The sequence below is a fragment of the Bradysia coprophila genome (assembly GCF_014529535.1).
Source record: "Bradysia coprophila strain Holo2 chromosome IV unlocalized genomic scaffold, BU_Bcop_v1 contig_81, whole genome shotgun sequence".
NCBI classification, from domain to species: Eukaryota; Metazoa; Arthropoda; class Insecta; order Diptera; family Sciaridae; genus Bradysia; species Bradysia coprophila.
In genome coordinates this window covers 732,597-753,278 of record NW_023503375.1, presented here as the reverse complement: position 1 = coordinate 753,278, position 20,682 = coordinate 732,597, and the positions used below count along the sequence as shown (strand labels likewise).

Below are 20,682 nucleotides of genomic sequence, written 5' to 3'. Positions count from 1 at the left end.
TAGAAACCTCCCAAAAGTTGGATGCAAGATTCAAATACTGTAAAATATACTGTACAATCGATTGCACAGAAAAAGGATTTCGGCATTTGTGACCGGAAACGGAAACTGTATGCATTTACTGATGTGGATCTATTGGCTTTCTATTGGCTTAAAATATGTAAGTCCAAACGTCCTGTAAGTAGTGGAAAACGACAAAAACGACAAAAACGACTGTAGTTGTATTTCATATAGCTAGAACGAAAAAGTATCGGGCTGAAGTTAGCCCAACGCCAAAATTATGACTAGTAACAAATATGCTTTTAAGTACATAAGATGTATGTGTGTACACTGTACATAACAAATCATATTACATAAAGAGTTATGCTATCGCTATTATGTACTTATGCCGGCCTCGAATTTGGGTCGGACCCAAATGTTCCTTAACTTTAAATTGTATATATTTGGGTCTTTTATGACTGCCTCGAATTTGGGTCGGACCCAAATCTTCCTCAACTTTAAATTATATACATTTGGGTCGGCCCAATATGTTCAGTACTTATGACTGCCTTGAATTTGGGTCGGACCCAAATGTTCTTCAGTTTTGAGTTTTATGCATTTGGGTCGGACCAATATGTTCAGTACTTATGACTGCCTTGAATTTGGGTCGGACCCAAATGTTCTTCAGTTTTGAGTTTTATACATTTGGGTCGGACCAATATTCGAGGCAGGCATAATTACCGAACATATTGGTCCGACCCAAATACACGCAACTCAGAGTTGAGGAACATTTGGGTCTAGATTTGTTATGTACAGTGTACACACATACACATACATCTTATGTTTATAACAGAGAGATGTTAAGATAACGGCTGGGACGCCGTTTCGACGGATAGTGGGAATTTGTCAGCCTTTTTCATATAACGAATGAAATGTCAAAAATGGCTGACTTTTTCTAAAATTGGTCGGTTGTTTACAAAATAATTAATTTTTGACTACAATGATTCGAGAAGCAGAATATGGAAATACGTTTGCATCGGTGTCAAAATTAACGTAAAGGGTTTTATTTGCAAGGTACTTTCGTATTATCTGAGATATACGCGTTCAAAAATTGGTCTACAAAATTGCTTTTTTCAATTCGGAAATTGTGTACGAATACTGAATCTGCTTTATAAATAAATGGACTTACGTTCATTCTGATCCCACAAGGATCATGTTAGCAAATTATTTCATTAAAATTGGTGATGCTGGAAGTATTAAAAAAAATCTGTGGTTATGTCTTTTTCAATTTGACAGCTGGTCGCATACGGTTCCATTTTTTTCAGAAATGATGGACAAATTCCCTCTATCCGTCGACACGGCGTCCCAGCCGTCATATTAGCATCTCTCTGACTTATAAGCATATTTGTAACTAGTCATAATTTTGGCGTTGGGCTAACTTCAGCCCGATGAAAAAGTGATATCTCGGTTCGAGGTGTCGAAGTTTACGACACCAAGAACGAAGATCCCACTTCACATTTTTAGTCTTAGAAATTGTTTTATATATCGAGCTTCTGAAGGTTGGCTTGCTCTACCGTAAAGTGGACTTTAGTTGAGGGATAAAAAAAATACAAAAATTCCTTGAGCATGTAATTTTGTAAGGGTTAACTTGGACGTGATTAAATTATTTTTATGTATTTTACAACTTCAAATTTACGGTGGATTCAAAGATTATTAGTAAACTGAAAGAAAGTCTCAAAGACCGACCAACCCACCCAAACGCAAGGTTCTGAAAGAACAGGCTAAGACACAAAAAAAAATTGTTTTCAAGTTGACTTTTCAAACAATATACATGTCTGAATTGTCAAGATTTGTGTTTCACCGGTTTCACCCGCCTTCGTAAGTGTCTTAACCTGTTCTTTCAGAATGTTGCCCAAAAGTAAGAGCCTAGGGAAAGTGAACGAACTTCTAGTGATATCAAAAAACACAAAAAGGCATCGCGCTCGCGTCCAACTGTCAAAAACTGTCAACAGTTGACATATGTCATCGAGCAGTAAACACAAAACCTCGTGTTGACTATCTGAAATTGTGTCTTCGTATTTCACGCATAAAATTTTACTTTAAATGGAAAATTCGCAAGCGGATGTGCCCAGCGAAAAAGCTGGAACGGGAGTGCACAGCTATCGAAATAAAATTAAAAAACGAAAGAAAAAGTTCATTGCTAATGCTAAAGGTTTCGGAAAGACTGGCAACTTTGGACGGGGAACCCGTTTGGAAGGTGATGAATGGAGTTATTTTATCAATATAATGGACGCTATACGTCTGGGATTCGAAAGTCTGGACGAAAAAGGTATAAATCAATGGTGAATATGGTGAAGTGACGAGAATTGACGTTTTTTTGTTGCATTTTTCAGTGTCAATGGCTAACAATGTTTTCGAGCAAACTGTCGATAAGGAAATTCACATTTCGTCAAACCAGATCGCCTGCACGATTTTAGAGCATCTAATGCCGTACGTTGATGCGGACACATTGGAACGATTTCACAAATCGTTTTCCGAAAACTTTCGTCCCATTTGCTCCGACAAATTTTCATCTCACATTCTGGAGAAGCTGATCGAGGTATCGTTTCTACGTGCCGTCGGTCGTCTACAGAGCGACGACGATGCTGCCAGTGAAAGTAAATCAAAGAAACCGAGAACGGACACCGTTCCCAACGAAAAGGATTACAATTTAACCGAAACATTCAGCGACACTCATCGACAAAATTGCTCTGAGTTCGTCATCAAAAGCAGCAAGTTTCTCTTGAACAATTTGGAAGACTTTGTGTGGGACCGTTACGCATGTCACATCATTCGAACCAGTCTCCTGTCGTTGGCTGGAGTATTCGTTTTTAAAACAAAAGATTTTGTTGCGTCGAATCAACATCAACAACGACATCATACCACTGCCGATAAGGAAACGCCACTGAAAGTCCCCAACGATTGGTATGAAATTATCAAAGAATACGCAGAGCGACTGCAGGCATGGCCGCAATTTGTCGATTTTCCGTATGACGAACTATCTTCCGGTCTGCTGCAGCATTTGTGTTTGGCTTTGCATCATTCCGATAAAACTACGTTGAAGCACCTCGGTAAGAAGATATTGAACGACAGTTTCATTATCGAAGCGGAGCACAACACCGAAGATGTGAAAGACGACAAGGATGATGCCAAAGATGACATCCCAGTCGATGCTCAAGTGAAGAGCAGCCTTCCGAAAGTCTTTACAACAGAACCTTCCATCAGATTGTTGGAAACGCTTCTGGTGTCAGCCGGACCTAAGCTATTGACTCAAATTTACGTGAAACTCTTCTCGTCTCGACTGATCGAACTCAGTGACATGAGATCGGCAAACTTTGCTGTACAAAAACTGCTGGACAACATCAAAGTCAAGGAGGATTTTGAAACCATTTTCGACGAAATTGCTCCAAATATCGAAAATTTGTTACGAACACACACGGGCGTGGTACATTCGCTAGCTCAAGCATGTTTACGTTTAAGTGCGAAACAAGGGCCCTTCGTGCAAAGTCTACAAGCAGCCCTTCATTGCACGACACCGAAAGAGAAATCTGACCGTTTCGCCATTCTCACAATGAAGTTGAAACCGTACGAAGTGGACGCTGGTGAAAAATCAACATTCGTTCATTTGCACGGATCGCTGATACTGCAGGCAGTGCTGAACTTTAACAAACCCATCAAATTGGTGCAATCACTGTTGGACTCTCCGGCCATCGAATTGGCTGAATTGTTTTGCAGTCCCAGAGGATCGCACATTGTGGATGCGTTTCTGCGGAGCAAATTCGTCGGCGAGAAATCACGCGAGAAGTTTTTGAAACACATGGACGGTCACTATTTGGATATGGCTATTGCAAAGCACGGTTCGAGGTAAGAAATTTAATGGAAAATTTTCCGTTTTTACGAAACTCTAATCTGTCAATCTGTCTCATCTCGAATAGGGCTGTTGAAGCATTATTTCAAGTGGCTGGAGACAACCAGAAGACTCGAATTGTGAAGGAGTTAGCCGAAAAAGTGAATCAATTGAATGGAAGTCCAACGGGTCGTCTGTTGAACTATAAATTTCGTGTCGATACGTATCGATTGAGTCCAGCTCAGTGGAAAGCTTCGTTTAACAAAGAAAGTAAAGTGGAAAAACTGTTCAAAGACATTGTTGACAAATAAACTGGTTGGTAAGTCCGAAATGAAAGTGATCTTTTTATGTCTATGTCGTCCGCAATTGAACCCAAAGGAAAGGAACAACGGTGGCCATAAGAAAGTGGTGGACAAGGAACTGAACTAAGATTATTTTCTAATTCCTTGCTACTGCCCTAAAGATACTACTTTAACGTAGGCCGATACACTAAACTAGACTCCATCAAGAAGTAGAGTCGATCCTTTGTGCAAAAAGAAAATTTATTTTTCGAATAGATACGCCGCTTCGGCCTTGCTATCACACAAATTTAACAAAACAAAATGCGTTCGGATGCAAATTATAAGAAAATAGTAAACGAAAGTACAAAAACAGCCACAGGTCCTTCTTTACATCTAACTTTCGTTCATCCGAATCACACCCATCATCAAACCAATTCCCATTCACTGCTACTACCACTACTTTCTGGATGTGACTTTTCATCTGGTTGCTTCTCAGTTTCCGGTTCAATTAGTTGAACGTTCCACAAATTCGGTATGTTCATATAGTCGGGAACTTGTTTCACATCCGGAATGTCAGCAGTACCGTCATCACCACGAACAGGACTCGATGATCGCCTTTTATTCTGTCCAATCTTAACGTCGTCACATTGATTACTAGAACTCGGCGATTCTTTCGTTGACGATCTATCATCATTGTCCAAGAAAAACATTTTTTTCTGCGGCGTTGTATGCGCTACCAATAGTTCGTTCGGATCCACTAGCGGATACAGGGGATAATGAAATTCTGGTGCCAGATCTGGAGTTAATTTGGTTGTCGGTTTTCGTAAAGCGATTTTTTCACAGCTCACAGGTTCAATGTTCAATGCAGCAGCAAGTTTGCTTTCTTTGGACTCTAGCAATTTATTCATCGTTTTCGGTGATCCTAGATCTGTGACTATGCTGAAAAAAGGGGCGTGACCTAATGACTCAGAAAATTGTTGGCTGACGCCTTTCACTTACCCCTCGCAAAAGCTTGCATCTAACACGCAAGGCCGATTCGTTTCCACTTTAGTGGCTCCATCCGCAACCTTTGGCGTATTATTTTCACTTAAATCAGCCGGTCGTCCGATTTCCACGATACCTTCGCTAATCACTCTGTTGGTCTTGTCCTTCGGTTTTTTCTTCTTTACACCAGTTTTGAATAGAATCGAACTGTCGAACTCCAATTGACCGATTTTCTCGAATATTTCAGCCTTTTTACTATGCTCCAAGAGCATCTTGTCCTGCGATAACAGGTCGTGTTCACTAAGTGACATTGTGATCGGAGTTTTCAGTTGTAATTGTTCGATGGGCGGCAATTCAAAACATTCTTCGGCGTTGAGCACAGTTTCTTCTTCGGCTTCGAATTCAACGGGCGATGGTTCGAAAGTATTGCTTGGAGTTAAGCCGGTGTTGAAGTAAAATTTCGATGTCATTTTGTTGACGGGTTCGGGAACATTTGAGATTCTAACTACGCTACGTGGTCCTTCCAGAATGAAGATTTCCGAACCGCATACGCTGATGCCGATGATTTTCCTCAGTCGTTTCAGCGAGGCCAAAACTTTTAGCTTTTCGATGTCCAGAATATAAAGAATGTTCTCGCTGTACGTTAACACGAACGTAGCCTGATAGACGTAGCATCGACCTGTGGTTGCGCAGTGTTAATATTTAGACTCAGTCCCGTTAGTTCTTCCAATCTTACCGAAATTCGACGGCAATTGACATTTAATCTGAGCTGGATTCAAAATGGGAATTTCAAACGAAAACTTTGGCAGCGAGTCCTTAAACAGCAATGTTTGCGATACATTTCCATCGGTGTCAGACAACCAAAATCGATATCCCGGCCGGGCACACACCAACGATGTCTGACGCGATCGAACCATAAAGGCTGCACCAACTTCGCTAAGAATCTTCCGGTCTTGTTTGCCTACTTGTGAGACTTTCCATCTGCCGTCTTTGTCACATTGACAGACTATAGCTCGATACACGGTAGATATCAGCAGCCATGGCTTATTAAAGCTAATTTGTACGATGTCGTAGGCTTCGTTCAGAATCTCCATGGATTTGCTAATGTGCTGTAATGGTTTATAGGAAGGCAATGAGATTAACTGAACCCGTGAACCACGAGAGTTTCAACAATGTTCCGACTCACCATTTGAAAGTCAAACTCAGTCAAAACTACGACGCCTGCCTTATCACCGGAAAACAGTTTCATTCCATTCTTTGACCATTCCACTGATCTGATAGCGCTCTGATGAAGATCACGGATTGTGTACCTATCAACGAATCCATGTTAATATTCGTTCAACCTAAGACATTGTATCGAAAAACGCTTCGAACCTCTCAACGGGCTTTGGTTTCGTCATTGGCGTGACAAGGTTCAGATCGGGAGGATGTTCCTTTTGTATTTGAAACACACTGACTTGGCCATTAGATGAACCGCACGCTAACATATATTCCACGCTCGAAACAACTTTTACGCATGTTATTGGCGAGGTGAACTAAACAACATGAAACGCCATCGTTAGCTATATTCAATGATAAGAATGTTGTCGAATGTTCTACCTCACTCCTCAACTTCTGAACATCTCCAGTCGATCGATTATACCAAAACACAATACCTACATCGCTGCCAAGAGCAATGAAATCGGACAGAACATCGATACAAGTTATATTTACGTCTTGATAGAAGAATGTCTTCTGTATCCGAGCGGGTATTTTCGATAAAAGGTCGGACAATGGTGACCATTCCCGTAAATTTTGTATGCCGTCTACATCCATAACAAATAAACCGAAATTGTGAGTCAAAGTTATGGTGAGTACGGGATGATTGAAATATTTATTATTATTTTGCGGTTCAAATTTGATGTACTTTACTGTACTCTACTACTCGTACTAAGAGCTAAAGTACGTACGGTCATACAAGTGTTTATCATCATCGAGAAAAAGGGCGCATTATGTTCAAAAATTATGAACAGACTCTTTGAGGTTCCATTTATGTTTATAGGGGAACTACAGCTCAAATGAAGTAGATTTGTATCTAGCTCTATTATTTTGTAGTACATTTCGTCATAGAATTACTATTGTCCGCGCTCTATCTTTTGTGAGCCAACTTCACTGCTATGACATTTCATGGTTATTTAGCAGAGTGAAGTTATTTCACAAGAAAAAAGGTCGCAAAGAAAAAAACACTGAAAAAAAAATTGTGGCGCCTCTACATGCCAAACAAGGTCTGCTATTTCAGTTCAAGGCTGTAAACTTTGGTTCATTAGCTTTTAGCTAATATAGCGAAAATATAGCGAAACTGAAAACAAATTCAGAGGGTTTTTTAGCGTTACAATTTGGCAACGGGCTGAGGATACATAACTCTCGGGGACGAGGACAACTACGAATAAATCATCAAAAACTCCTTTTCAAACTTTAATTTGGGCATCATCTGAGACATTAAAACAAAATTGTTTTAGTCTTTATTGTTGGTTGAAGATCCTGTGTAGATCAAACGTTGCGTCTTTAACCAGGACGTTTTGGAATACTGAAATTACCTCCAGCTAATGAATAATGAGCCATAAGCCACGGGTTCAGATAAAATGATATTTACTTCGAACGCCTTTTATGTTGTGTAGAGTGCTAGATTGAATGTGTAGTGTATGTGTGGTGTGTGAACATAGATATTACATTAGGTTTTGTGTATGAAATTAAATAGGACATTCGATATTTTTAAACCGCAAAGTTTCATTTAAACCCCAAAGTTTACAGCCTTGGTTTCTGTTTGACGTCGTGCAGTTAGAGAAACTTTTAGTAGTATTGACCGACGCTTTTACTTACTTTGAAAGATTGAAATCTTTTACTTCGTTTATCTGTAACAACTATCTAAATAAATGATGCTCTCATAGATTTGGTTTGTGAATTCAGTAAATATCAAGACTGTAAACATTCAGAAAAGGCACGGCATGCATATCACCAACATAATTTGTGAGTCTGTTACTTCTATTGATCTCAGCATTTTCAACAGATTGTTGCAAAGAGCTTTTACTGCATTTGTATGAACATAAGTCTGCCGTACAACTTATTTTTGTCGTCACTGTCGATAATAGATAACAAAGTGATCCGAAGTTGGGTTGAATATTTATTTAAAAAGCTAACGGTTTCCATTCCATTGTGAATGCTCCGTTTTTTACCGATTCAATGAGTCTTTATGTGGCATTTTGACAGATAAGAAGAAAGAAAGCTGTACTTACGATTGTAAACAAATGGTTCATACAAACTCTTAGCAAAAGAAACCAATTTATAGTTCTATTTTGCAGCAGACTATGCAAAGCTAGACCACTGTTGGGCACTGTGATAAAATCTATTTTCTGAGTAGATTTTCTTAAAAAGAAAATGACTTCGAAAGTCGGAAAAATAGGGAAAGTTGTGATATGTGGAATGAAAGGTACGTTCCAGCTAGTTCCTTCGAAATTTATTTCCAATACGTCACCCGTATTCAAAGGTGTTTTCAATAATTTTCTTCAATTAATTCACTTCAAGGTATCGGCAAAACGGCGATTTTGGAACAATTGATCTACGGTAGCATAACACCAGACTCCGAATTGTATTCAACCATCGAAGACACCTATGTGGCTAGTGTGGACACCGGTCGTGGTCCTCGGGATATATTAAGAATTTACGACACAGCCGGTTTGCAAGGGAATGTCGGTCTGCCGCGACAATATCTTCAATTTGCCGATGCATTCGTTCTGGTTTACGATCCGAGCGATGCGGCCAGTTTGGATATGTTGGCTGGCATCAAAAATGACATCGACAAAAACAAGGAGAAGAAGGAGGTGTCCATTGTGGTAATAGCCAATATTAGACGATTGAATCGTACGCCGAATCAGTCGCCGGAAAAGCAATCGCCGGAGAAGAAAACGCCCGATCCAATTGAATTGATTCTGAATCGAGCGAATAGTTGGTGTGCTCGTGAACGGATCAAACACTATACGGTGAATGCGTTGGAACGGGCCAGTTTGTATGAACCTTTTGTTAGTTTAGCGGTTCGACTTCATCCACCGCAAACGAAAAGTACATTTCCGCAGTTGAGCAAATTGACGCAAAAGGCGTCGAAAGTCGATAACTGAACGTGGTCGATGGTGGATTGTCGTTGTGCAATATAGCGAAGAACAAAATATCGTATTTAGAAGTGGAAGCATTTATTCAACATTCGAATGTGAGGAGGTGTTCGAAGTCGATGTTTATCTCATTGTACTTCCATGTACTTAAAAAGTATTTTTTTAATTATTCTATTCAATCAAGTGTCTTTTTCCTTAGTTTAGTTATATCTATTGGTTATATTCTAATTTATTTATTGAATAATTATTGTCCCTTGACAACTGTAGTTTTAATGGTGTTGACAGAATCCGCTGAAAATTCAGATATCGAAGTATGTAAAGTAACGAAGTTAGTTACAAAGTTAGACGGAAAGACCTTTTCGTAAAAATGTCCCCAATTTCATGCATTCATTCAAAAAGATTTTACATGCTACATGCGTCGAAAGCCCTACTTTTCATGTTTCAAGCACGACTTTCGACTTTCAGCATGTAAAATCCAGTATAAAACTCGGGATAAAAAAGAAAAGTCTCGTGTTAGTGTGTTTATTGACCTCGGCTTCGCCTCGGATCAACAAAATTCACACGAAAACTCTACTTTTCATCTTTTTATCCCTAGTCATGTAAAATACTATGAAATTGCCTTGGAAATTCTAATTACCATTATAAAGTGGTCTGTAAACGAGTCTTAAAAGTGCATCGGTTATCTAATTGTAACTGAAAAAAAAGTTCCAGGTTGCGCTATTGTTGTGTGGTTCATATGTTGTTACCTCTCTGATTTATTTTCTGGGTATTCTCTCGGAGACTCTTTGGGACAGGCCAATGGAATATTTTGGAAACTAGGCCTCACCTCTTGCTTTGTCATAAAAATCATTCATTACTTTTACTTTGTTCAAAACAAATTTTAGAATAGGCATAAGAAACCTCTATTCCTATACTTTCAAACAAGCGATGCTTAAGTTTTGTTGCCCTAAAAGACTCTGTAAAGAGGGCGTATTTCTTGCTACATCTTGATTAAAAATGGAACTCGTGTGAATTAATTAACTAATTTTTTTTCTATCATCGACACTCATAGTATTTTCCATTAACGAACAAAACCCAAGGTATTTCAGTCCTCATCGAATAAAGTTTTTGGAAATCTTATAAAAATTACTCAATTTGTCGAAGAGAATAGACCAGATATTCTTTTGGAAACATCTTTTGGATTGCGAACATGGCATAAGGATTAATTTTCTTTTTGTTTAGTTAATGCCAAAATTGTTGTGAGATTGAGCTCCAGCACCAACCAATTTAATTAATTTTTCTGTATACGTGAGAGTGTATTGGTGAGCTATGATATGAATCGGTCGGTAGGGAAAGTAAACGGTCGAGAAGGAAAGTAACGGTTGGGAAGGAAAGCACCAACACACTCTCACTATTACAGAAAAATATCTTTCAAAATACCCCAATACACACTCGATGTGTGTTTTCGCTTGGGCTTCGCCCGCGCGTGCACACACATCTTGTGTGTATTGGGGTATGTTGAAATATACTATTTTTGTTTTCTGAAAACGTTTATTTGGGCCGATCCAGGCGGTACTGCAATACCTGGCCAACCCGTGACAAAGGTGGAGCAAGCTCCTAGCACTTCGTCTATATTCAAAAATAAGTTTAATATTCATATGTCCCCATATAGGGGATCTATTAGATATTAAGCTAATAAGAACAGATACTACACCTAAAAAGTCAAAAGAAAAAAGTTGATTAGTAATATGTTCCAGAGCTACTTACGACCGGTCCCCTTACTTTGATCTTAGCCCTATAAAGAAAAAAGAAAGTTGATTAGTAATATGTTCCGGAGTTACTTACTGCGTGCGGGGACTTACTTTAGGCCGAGAAGCGATGCCGTACCGTCACCGCCATACCGAGGTCGTAAAAATGAACATGAGAAAGTTTAGAGACTCTTAACGAAAATGTTGGAAAAAATTCGTCTCGAAAGTTTGTTTTTTGTGTACACAGTTCAGCTGCATGCATAAACGTAGGGAACAAAAATGTTTGATAGTTAATTCTTTTTGTTCCACGAGGAAAGATAAGTTGTAAATTGCATTTTCTCGCTACGTTCGGGTCACAAACTACACAGTCGAAATGAAATTTCCAACTTTTCTTCCCCTCATTGAACACAAAAAGGCACAAAAAAGGCATCCGAAGTTTCAGCGGTAGCGAGGAAATGACTCTTTTTCTTTTCTCGTCTGCGTTGTGAAAACATTTCAATTTACTAGGTCCCACCTTTTGGGCTGGTCAGGTCGCTTGACTGACAATTTTCACAATATATTTTTGAGCAAAATCATTTTATTTTTCATTCTTAAACTTTCGAAGTATCGTAACGAGGGATTCTTTTGAAAAACAGCCTACCGAATTGAGACGCATTTTCCAGTGGACTTGTTTGTGTGTGCCTAGAAATGACTTCAACCCTAGAAGCCAAAATAACTTTCAAAAAAATTCTTCGAAGCTTGTGTGGCTGGTAAAAGGTGACGAAAAACTGAAAACTTCCACTTCTCTTCTCAAGTTTTTTGAGCCGTACAGGGTCGTGTGGGGTGTCATTAGAAAGGTAATCACATGTACCGATTGGGGAGTTATTGGTTTTAAAATTCATATACACTGAAAGGTAATTTTATGTGCTTTTGGGTCAAATAGGGTCTTATGTGGTTTGGATGCAACTACGATGAAAAAAAGTTGAAATGTTACCCCACACGACACTACGACACCTCACGTACTCGTCTTTACGCATAGTATTCTCAAATTTTTGAGCTAGGCTAGTATTTATGTGAATTATCCAATTACATCAAATAAACACACGACAACGCGACGAATTGTCACGCTTCAACTTTGATTTGTAATCGAAACAAAATGCACACAAATGAACCGTTGAATCAATATGTTTCTCTTTCTCTTGGTGGGCTACGAAGATCGTTTTTGAGCTTGTGAATTGGAAAATAGTTTTTTTGTCTTGCGGCCAGAAAATTAGTCGTTACTGTCTTGCCCAAAACCGGTTTTTCGTATTTTCTGGTCACAAGACAACATTACTGTCTTGCAGGGAAATTTTTTGTTGATGCCTGTGGGATACTCGCCTTTGGCCCGAAATACAACCTCCCCACACCCCACAACAAAAAATGTCCCAGCAAGACAGTAATCGAATATTTCACTAACGTAATAGACAATTACACTTGTGCCCACCAATTAATCGAACGTTAATACTTAAGAGACATTCTTATCTAATCACAGACTAAAAGCAAAGCATAGATAAAACGCACCTTACCGATTTTTTTTGTTTCTGGGTGAAGCTTCCTTGATGTGGTAAAAAAAGACATCAACTTAACGCAATTCGTCTGAGTTGGCAGCGATAAAAGTCTTTACAACATGAATTTTGTAGATTAAATTATAAAATTTATTATTTTTATGACTTAATTGCGGTTCTGCATACCGAACGGCAACATATACATTACAAACTCATATTATACACAAAATCACCATCTTAGCATGTACTTCAGTTTTCTTAAAAATATTTTCGTACCAAACACAACATCCCAAATCGGACTGCTTATACCGAATCCGGCATCATGATGCACAAAATGATGCTGATAGTGATACCGTTTCAACATGTACATATAGTTGAACGTTGGACTGCCGTAATGAATGTAGTAATGGATCATATCATAACACAGATAGCCTTCAAAGATAAAGTGATTTCAAGTGACTGTGTCAACGAAAAAGAAAAAAAATTGTAAATATTGACTAAAACACTTACCGACTAATCCACCGGCTAAAACTATTTTCGGGCAGCTAGCTAACAGCGGTAGAGGTTGATAGAATAATGTAGCAAGTATTGTGGCTGGAACCGGCGGAAAGACCAACCGATATGGGTCGAAAGGCACCTTGAAAATAAAGAAAATGAGTTTATTCTACAACCTTTCAAAAATGGCTAATCATTCGTTATTGACAGAAACGAAGGAAATAAGCAATTACGAACAGCTAATTTAGTCTTATTAAAGCGAATGTTAAATGAGTGAAGTAATAGAATTGAGTGTTAAGCACTACTTGCGAGACTACTTGATACTTTTAATAAATGAAGCAATAGATTAAATGACTGTAACCGAAACATAACAATAACCATGAGCAGTGATATGCATGGACTGGACACCGACGTTGAGGCAAGAAGAAATGATACCGTGGGTATCACCAACGCACTGACATTGCGTTGGCTTACTATTTATAAATGCATAACCCAAGAGGGTATTGATAAATGCTAATCGGCTCCCCTGAGGCTATACTATAACGCGATTCGTCTGAAAGACGGATGAGTATGTCAACGGACGTTTGAGAAACCATAAATTTAGGGTACCTTTAAACCGTCACAAAAATTTCAATTTTTATTGCCTCTGTAATTTGGCAATGGAAAACATATTTGTGAAGAGTATAAAAGTCGATTGATTAAACATATATTAGGTAACACCGCACATATTTTGATAGTCTAGTAGCGTTGCAGACTAAGTCTCGATTGGAAAGTTTTTTGACGAAAGATTGACGCAAATCACTTTGAAATGAAAATGGTTTGAAGAGTGACCCACTTGTAACAGTACTACTGATAAGGTTTATTTTCAGTCAATAAATCACTGCAATGGTATCAGAAAATGACGGTACCGCAAGTATTGTGACATTGAATTTCCAATCGGTTTGTTGCCGGCACTAAAATAATTATTTCGTCCTTCGTCGATAGACAAGTAATCTAAGCATGAGTGTTTCGTCACACATGATCGAGCTCTTTTTCCCTATCGTGTGTATGGCTGTTTTTTTGGTAATTCCCTTGGATTTAATTTGAATTCTCGAATATAGTCTTGAAAATTCACGAAATTTCTTGAAAGTTATCGAAATTACTTCTAGAATTTCAATAACTTTTTTAGCCCCGTACGAAGTACAAAGGGGCTTATAGGATTACGATGACGTGTGTAATTGATGGAATTCGAAGCAGACGGTATGGGGAAAGTGTTTGCCTATGTTCATAGATGTCGAATCCGCAATAAAAGTTTTGTCTGTCCGTCTGTCACGTCGATATCTTGAGTAAATCAAATCCTATTTCAAAATTTTTTCCCCCCTGAAAGATGAGGTTAATAGTGAGGTGATAGTGAGGCTAAGTTCGAAGATGGGCATATTCGGGTCGGCCGTTCGTGAGTTAGGGCCACCTAAGTGATTTAAGGTCTTTTGGTGATATTTGTGGCAAAATAAACGATGGAAATCTAAATGGCACGGCAAATGATAGGTATTGTTAATACCAATCCAGGAAAAAAAAAGTTTTTTTTTAAATCGGGTGAGTGGACCGTGAGTTAGGGCCTTAGACGTGAAAGGTAAAAGTTAAAAGGTAGTCGAACACCGAATAGAATGTTGTTAAAAAAATTAAATTTGAGTCCTTGGACTAGGGCCACTACTAGGGCCCTATGTGTATTATACAGATAACTCGAGCAAATTTCATTCGTTTTTCGTAATTTGTGTTTCATTTGGAAGGTAATCAAAGGCCGAATAGAATGTTGTTGAAAAAAAATTAAATTTGGGTCCTTGGACTGAGGCCGATACTAGGCCCTATGTGTATTTGGACTCAATAAATTAAAACTTTAGGGCTATTTGAAATTTTTCTTTCATTTGAAAGGAACGTCGTACTAAGATGTACACATTTCATAATAATTTTACTTAAACTACATTAAGCGGCGCAATAGGCTTACGGTCCAAGTAGGGTGACAGACGCACAAGGGTCACGTACGCAATAGATATATGGGTTTGTACGGGGCTCAGTCGCAGCAAACGCTCCGACTGTTCTGATGGCTCTATTTCTCGAAATAAACACCACATTAAGGTGACACAGAAATGTCCAAGATAGAATTTATCTCAATTTATTGCATGTCTCCGTTGCATATTAGTTCAATTTTTAACATCAATCGTCCCATTTATCAATAACAATGTCTTAGATTGCGTTAGTAATGTTTACGCCACTCTCTATTCTCTCAATCGCACAATCATAAAGATGATTTATGGATGGCGAAAAAAAGTTCAAAAATGCAATTAGTCATTTTCTTATATACGATGCGATTCCTCTTGATAAGAATTATCTACCGGCTTTTCGAATACCGTCACGGTCGATTACCACTACTATATCATCCAACAGTTCATTATATCGATAGTCTTATCACTGGTTATTATTTACATTTATTATGTAGGTGGTGTGATGATGCAACGATTTCAATACAGAGTTACTGAATTTACCTTATGATGTAATCCATGTAGTAAAAAATGAAAAGTGCAGAGGAAAACCCCGCCATTTTCAGCATTCAAATGGAAAACCCATCGATGTAATGAATACTCCAAAATCGTCCACAATGCTATCCCGGCAATAAAACTAAGTAATACGTAACTCTGAAAGACATTCGAAGAATAGAATTTAGTAATCTCGTTCATCGCCACAATGTACGATTTGCGCTCACAGAACTGAAACCTGCAGCGTAAGCCTCTTTCAATCCGATTGAGGCAATGTAACCTATCGATGGAATCCAAAATAATGGAACCAGCCACCAAGGTGTTTTTGTTAGATTTTCCAGCCATGTGGGTCCAAACAATCTTAACGGTCTGTCTACCGGCTTGTTAACCCATTCTGAATAGTTTTCTTTCAGTGAACCGATTTGTGAGAGCATCGGTTTTGACCAGTCGACAAGGTGCTACAAGAAATTTAGCAAATTTATTATTTCATCCTGAAACTGTTAACATTTCACAAGTGAGATGCAGTGAGATAATAAAATTGAATCTGTTACTTAAACGGCTTAAATTTTTTTTATCTTGTACTTCATTAATTAAATTCCGCTATATTATAATGCGCTGGTCACTTATTGCTTGGCATCTTTGTCGATAACAGATGGGTTTTTTAGCGTTCATAAAATTGTTTACACTTTTACTTATGTGCTAACATTTAACAAATTTTATGTTATCACAAGACCTCATAAACTGAGTCATCGAAACAGCACGCGTATATTAATTTAGACGGAATTTAGATACAGCGAAAACTAAATCGCAATCAGGTATTACTCATTTGCAATTTTATCGAGTGCTAGCTCTTTTTCTCGAAAGTAAATTCTTTACATAATGGGAATCACCTTATGCCTGGAATGTCTATGAATGAGGTGTGATTCATTCAGATCCGAAGGGTTCAATTAATAATTACACAAGTTACTTACAGGTCCATAGTAACTGATGTCGGTTGTTCGTCTCGACGACAACATTAGTAGATTACTATACCAGAGAAGTAATTTGATATCTCGTATCCAGGTGAGTAAAAGTATCCGAGTGCTTTACCCCGAGGTACTTTTACTCATCGTGATACGAGATATCAAACTATTTTTCGTGTGCAATTTTACTTTACAAGCGAGGTAGAGAGTTTTCCCTCGGGAAGGAATGGCCATATTATCTCCCTAGTAAAGTAAAAATTAATATTGAAAGATTTTAGTAGAAAAAACATCGTTCGTGTTCCAACAATCTGGTAAAATAATCTGCCCAAAAATACGTGAATCGCTAACGAAAACACCGGTAAAACACCTAATCATAATCAATAACATACAAGCTGTTACGATGTCAACAAGTGCGATTACATAACCGATTTTAAATTATATTTTTTGGCTGTCGTCACATCGTTAAATCGAGTGTATTAGGTTAACATTATTAAATATTCAGTGAGGAAGAACTAATTGTCCAGGACGCTGCAAACAGGAGCGATGAGGCACAGAGCAATACCTCCGAGCCGCTAAGCAAGAAATATTAGCCGGATAATTCTATTCTTAGGAAGTGAAAAAACGACGGACGTGGGAAAAACTTACAGGGAGAGAAAAGTGAAATTCAACCTATTTTATATTTTGGGAGTTGTTGTGGTTTCCACGCAAAATGTGTTTGTCGAATGCAAATTTAGATTCTTTATTTTCGTATTTCCTTCGTGCTGTGAGCGAAGTAAGGTGTGACAAACAAAAATTTAGAAATCAAAAATCTAGATGTTCATTTGTTCAACAAAATTCTTATGGAATCAATTCTGCCGTAAGAAATTTAGCGACTATTTTACACAAAAGAATTCTCATTCAAATTACGGCAGAACTACAAACCACAACAACTCCAAAATTAGGAAACATGTCGAATTTCACTGTTCTCTCCCTGTAAGTAGTTGTCTTCTTAACTAATTTTAACTTAGTTAGACGGTCTGCAAAATTCGACTACTAATATATATATTAGGTATATATCTCTTTCACGCCAAGCCAAACATATTTGATACATAAAGTAAGTCCACACGAGGAGGCACATCGCGGACCCATTGTGTGAGAGTTCTAGTGTTCTTTAAGATTTTGTGCCACCGAGAATTGAAATATGAATCTTTTCAGCACTCATTTTAGTGTTGTAAAGTGACTTATTTCAGCACCCGTTTGATGTGATATTACAACACTCAAAGCAGTGTTGATTTGGAATTTGTATGAGTTGTTACAGCATTCGTTTGAGAAAGCACAAAGCAATGTGATCGATCAAATTTGCAGAGTGATTGTTTACAATGAAAATTATGATTTTTTGTGCTCTTGTCTATTTCAATTCTCGGTTGGCACAAAGCATGATGTGTTACACGTATTGTATTGAGATTTTTTCAGCACACGACCCAATTTTCCTTACTCGCTCCGCTCGTAAACTGTAACTCGTAAACTCGCTCCGCTCGTAAGGAAAACTTGGGTATAGTGCTGAAAAAATCAACATTACAATACTTGTATCACAACATACTATTACGACATCGATTTTTCAGCTATAAATCTTATTTAGTTTAGTCCGGGTCTCTCTTATTATTCAAACGTAGTTGCACTACCTGATTGTATACTTTTTTGGACTCACGTTTGCTAACTTTCAGAATAAATGGTAATCTTATCTGTCCGTGCATGCACATACGTACGTACGGTGAAACAGTTTCATAATAGAATTTTTAATATTATGGTTTCAATAAATCCACCTATTATCTATCCGCTATCGTTATCTTCAACACACACACCGTCACACTTCATTTTACTTAATTTTATTCAATGATTTTCTCACGATTATCGTGTACTAACCTCCATGCTTTCATCTGTTTTATGTGGTATACTGCCATTAACGTTTTCCGTATGAACACTTCCATTTCCAATGCCATTACTGTGACCATTCGAAATTCCATTTTTAAGGAATCCGTTGCTGCTGCCTGTGTTGTTGTTGTTTGCCTCCTTCGCATTCTTAAGTTCATATTCTTTCATCAGATACAGAGCTGCGTCTGAGTGAGGCGGTGCCTTTTCGAATCTCTGTTCGATGTCTTGATTATTCAGGCCTTTCAGCGTATTTAGACCACCGGGATGCTTATGTTGAAACTGTGTTAAATCGTAACGTTTTTGTTTATAGCTTATGACTAACGGTGACTCTTCCATTTTATAACAACGGTGTGTACACTTTAAGAAGCACAAATTCACGAAAATTTCAAATTTACTTTGTCTAAATCCTATTTAAGACCGGATTTTACGATAAGCAGATATCGTATGCATAAACACCGTGGACTTTATCAATATTACAAACGACTTTATAATGAAAACTCGCGACACGGAATGAGGGGTTCAATGTGTACAGTATATTCATTCACCGCATCGCCACAAAACTATTCGCTAAAACATTCATAATTATTAATGAAATCGATACAAAGTGATATGAGTACTCTATTAACTGCTTCGCTTTAAATTATTCAAAGTTAGTTTGCACTGCAAATCCTTGTGTCTACGTTCGTTTAGTACACTTCGAAAAAGCGAAAAAAAAAGTTGAAAAATGTTTAGCCCACAATTTATCACCGCCAAAGTTTTCCCAACACTGAATTTGTAACAGAAGAATAACTGATAATATATAAACCACACGGCTCATGTTTAACCGATTTTTTTTCATTTGTTTATTGTTTGAAAGATTAGATTATAGATTGATGTTACTAGCTATGTTAGGTGTGTGTTTCGTATGCATAAAGGTAACTTGTTTCGGATACAATCCTCAGATAGACGATGCATTGGCGTCGCTGATAAAATAAGGAAAAGGGAGTGAATTTGATTAAGAAAAAAAGGATGACTGTGCGGATTGTAGTTCATTGAAATGTTATAACTCAAAAAGGGTCTGTCAGTACTGCCACCAGGTTTTGGTAAAAAAATGTTGTGCCGTTTTTTGTTTCAGGCTTTGCTTTAAATCTATTTTTCTTACAAAATTTTGAGCATTTTTCTATATAAAGAACGACATTATCCACAGCTTGTCAATATTTTTGTCGTCATTATCGATAACAGATAAATAGCCGTGAGCAACAGGTTAAAACTCTGCCCCTTAGGTACATGTCCCAAATGTCCTAATGATTTAGCTTTCCGGGTACAGTGTGATTTTTCAAGGTATGTCTCTGAATGCTGAGGCCTGGACGTCAATTATATAGGAGGTTATTACTATTCATTGTCCATCCATTTCTCAAGTTCAAATAAAATGCCTGGCATGAACTATTATTGTAGGCTCTATTCGCAAATAAAAAAAAATCATGCGAATAATTTTAGCGAACAGGTGTGTTCTGTTCACGGCTGTCCTTAACAAAGATAAATTTTTATGAAAATGTACCCGCAAAATGACTTCAGATCTGAGTTCTGGGACCTAAATAGAGATCAGAACCACTTCACCTAGCTCTACCAATATCCAAAAACTTACTCTTTCAAATTTTCAACATAGCAACTTTCCATTGGTCCAAAGTTTTTCTATCCTTTTTCTCTTGCTGGTAGTCTCAGCTTTCTAACAACACCCCATTTGTGGGCCGTTCTGTTGAGTGACTAAGTGAGGTAGGTCCAGCTACGACGAAATTGTAAGAATGACTTCAGATTTTTTTGATTGTGGTTTGTTAACAAAGTTCTAAAAATAATGAAAAAAGACCAAAATAACACCGTTATTTGTGCTTGATTACGGTTTTCTGGAGTCATTCTTAAAATTTCGTCGTAGATGGACTTACCTCACTTAGAACGGCCCTGTTGTCGAGATATATAGCAAATAGGGTGTTGTTAGAAAGCTGAGACTACCAGAAAAACAAAATTAAACAGTTTGGCAGCGAAAAATTATCATGAGTGTGACTTACGTGTCATTGAGTTTCACAACTATGGCAAAAAAAGAGAGAAAAACTTTGGCCACTGCGAAGTTGCTATGTAGAAAATTTGAAAGAGTAATTTTTTGGATATTGGTAGAGCTAGTGTCCGTCTCCTTGTACAACTAATTAAAACCTCTGTGTCTCAAGTGTCCACGTCTGTAGTACCTTTCAAAGATCGACATTTTTCAACTTTAATGAGTTGGAAGCAATTTTTTATAACATGACTATCAGAAT

The 20,682-nt window shown here is 37.9% G+C and overlaps 4 protein-coding genes, 2 long non-coding RNA genes and 1 other non-coding gene across 9 annotated transcripts; 3 read left to right on the top strand and 4 right to left on the bottom strand.

The window, feature by feature from the left end:
- The first annotated feature begins 1,500 nt into the window (after nt 1-1,500).
- LOC119072185 lies at nt 1,501-18,965 on the top strand. Its single transcript, XR_005086806.1, has 3 exons — nt 1,501-1,511; nt 10,234-10,238; nt 18,835-18,965. It is a non-coding gene; the product is annotated as an uncharacterized LOC119072185 (long non-coding RNA).
- Nucleotides 1,995-4,198, top strand: LOC119072180 (nucleolar protein 9). The gene is made up of 3 exons (XM_037177340.1): nt 1,995-2,305; nt 2,370-3,879; nt 3,951-4,198. Exons 1-3 carry the CDS (start codon nt 2,080-2,082, stop codon nt 4,171-4,173), a joined length of 1,959 nt encoding a protein of 652 aa, XP_037033235.1. The 5' UTR covers nt 1,995-2,079; the 3' UTR covers nt 4,174-4,198.
- LOC119072179 (WD repeat-containing protein CG11141) lies at nt 4,384-7,029 on the bottom strand. Its single transcript, XM_037177339.1, has 6 exons — nt 6,727-7,029; nt 6,502-6,662; nt 6,314-6,437; nt 5,864-6,236; nt 5,143-5,806; nt 4,384-5,082 (listed from the first exon to the last, which is right to left on the bottom strand). The coding sequence occupies exons 1-6, from the start codon at nt 6,940-6,942 to the stop codon at nt 4,569-4,571; spliced, it is 2,052 nt and encodes a 683-aa protein (XP_037033234.1). The 5' UTR covers nt 6,943-7,029; the 3' UTR covers nt 4,384-4,568.
- Nucleotides 8,366-9,521, top strand: LOC119072183 (NF-kappa-B inhibitor-interacting Ras-like protein). Its single transcript, XM_037177344.1, has 2 exons — nt 8,366-8,593; nt 8,689-9,521. The coding sequence occupies exons 1-2, from the start codon at nt 8,542-8,544 to the stop codon at nt 9,276-9,278; spliced, it is 642 nt and encodes a 213-aa protein (XP_037033239.1). The 5' UTR covers nt 8,366-8,541; the 3' UTR covers nt 9,279-9,521.
- On the bottom strand, nt 10,780-11,132 carry LOC119072184. The gene is made up of 3 exons (XR_005086805.1): nt 11,111-11,132; nt 11,031-11,043; nt 10,780-10,962 (listed from the first exon to the last, which is right to left on the bottom strand). It is a non-coding gene; the product is annotated as an uncharacterized LOC119072184 (long non-coding RNA).
- On the bottom strand, nt 10,799-10,988 carry LOC119072530. The gene has a single exon (XR_005086878.1). It is a non-coding gene; the product is annotated as a U2 spliceosomal RNA (small nuclear RNA).
- Nucleotides 12,647-19,195, bottom strand: LOC119072181 (fatty acid 2-hydroxylase). 3 transcript variants are annotated; one of them, XM_037177342.1, is made up of 6 exons: nt 19,093-19,195; nt 18,389-18,804; nt 15,752-15,982; nt 15,534-15,683; nt 13,030-13,156; nt 12,647-12,951 (listed from the first exon to the last, which is right to left on the bottom strand). In XM_037177342.1, exons 2-6 carry the CDS (start codon nt 18,731-18,733, stop codon nt 12,749-12,751), a joined length of 1,056 nt encoding a protein of 351 aa, XP_037033237.1. In that variant the 5' UTR covers nt 18,734-18,804; nt 19,093-19,195; the 3' UTR covers nt 12,647-12,748. The 3 variants fall into 3 exon arrangements, with proteins under 3 accessions (XP_037033237.1, XP_037033236.1, XP_037033238.1); XM_037177341.1 differs by having other exon boundaries at nt 19,015-19,170; XM_037177343.1 differs by having other exon boundaries at nt 18,389-18,714; nt 19,015-19,168.
- Between the last annotated feature and the right edge of the window lie 1,487 nt (nt 19,196-20,682).

What these genes read in the sequence shown, in the direction of transcription:
- LOC119072183 (XM_037177344.1), top strand. Translation starts at nt 8,542, where the DNA reads ATGACTTCGAAAGTCGGAAAAATAGGGAAAGTTGTGATATGTGGAATG. An exon ending in TGTGATATGTGGAATGAAAG is followed by an intron (nt 8,594 to 8,688) that starts GTACGTTCCAGC and finishes ATTCACTTCAAG; the next exon opens with GTATCGGCAAAACGGCGATT.
- LOC119072179 (XM_037177339.1), bottom strand. Translation starts at nt 6,942, where the DNA reads ATGGATGTAGACGGCATACAAAATTTACGGGAATGGTCACCATTGTCC. An exon ending in TTCAGAAGTTGAGGAGTGAG is followed by an intron (nt 6,663 to 6,726) that starts GTAGAACATTCG and finishes CATGTTGTTTAG; the next exon opens with TTCACCTCGCCAATAACATG. An exon ending in TCAATTGCCGTCGAATTTCG is followed by an intron (nt 5,807 to 5,863) that starts GTAAGATTGGAA and finishes GCGCAACCACAG; the next exon opens with GTCGATGCTACGTCTATCAG.
- LOC119072180 (XM_037177340.1), top strand. Translation starts at nt 2,080, where the DNA reads ATGGAAAATTCGCAAGCGGATGTGCCCAGCGAAAAAGCTGGAACGGGA. An exon ending in CGAAAGTCTGGACGAAAAAG is followed by an intron (nt 2,306 to 2,369) that starts GTATAAATCAAT and finishes TGCATTTTTCAG; the next exon opens with TGTCAATGGCTAACAATGTT. An exon ending in ATTGCAAAGCACGGTTCGAG is followed by an intron (nt 3,880 to 3,950) that starts GTAAGAAATTTA and finishes CATCTCGAATAG; the next exon opens with GGCTGTTGAAGCATTATTTC.
- LOC119072181 (XM_037177342.1), bottom strand. Translation starts at nt 18,733, where the DNA reads ATGGAAGAGTCACCGTTAGTCATAAGCTATAAACAAAAACGTTACGAT. An exon ending in AAACAGATGAAAGCATGGAG is followed by an intron (nt 15,983 to 18,388) that starts GTTAGTACACGA and finishes AATTTCTTGTAG; the next exon opens with CACCTTGTCGACTGGTCAAA. An exon ending in TACATGGATTACATCATAAG is followed by an intron (nt 13,157 to 15,533) that starts GTAAATTCAGTA and finishes TTTATTTTCAAG; the next exon opens with GTGCCTTTCGACCCATATCG.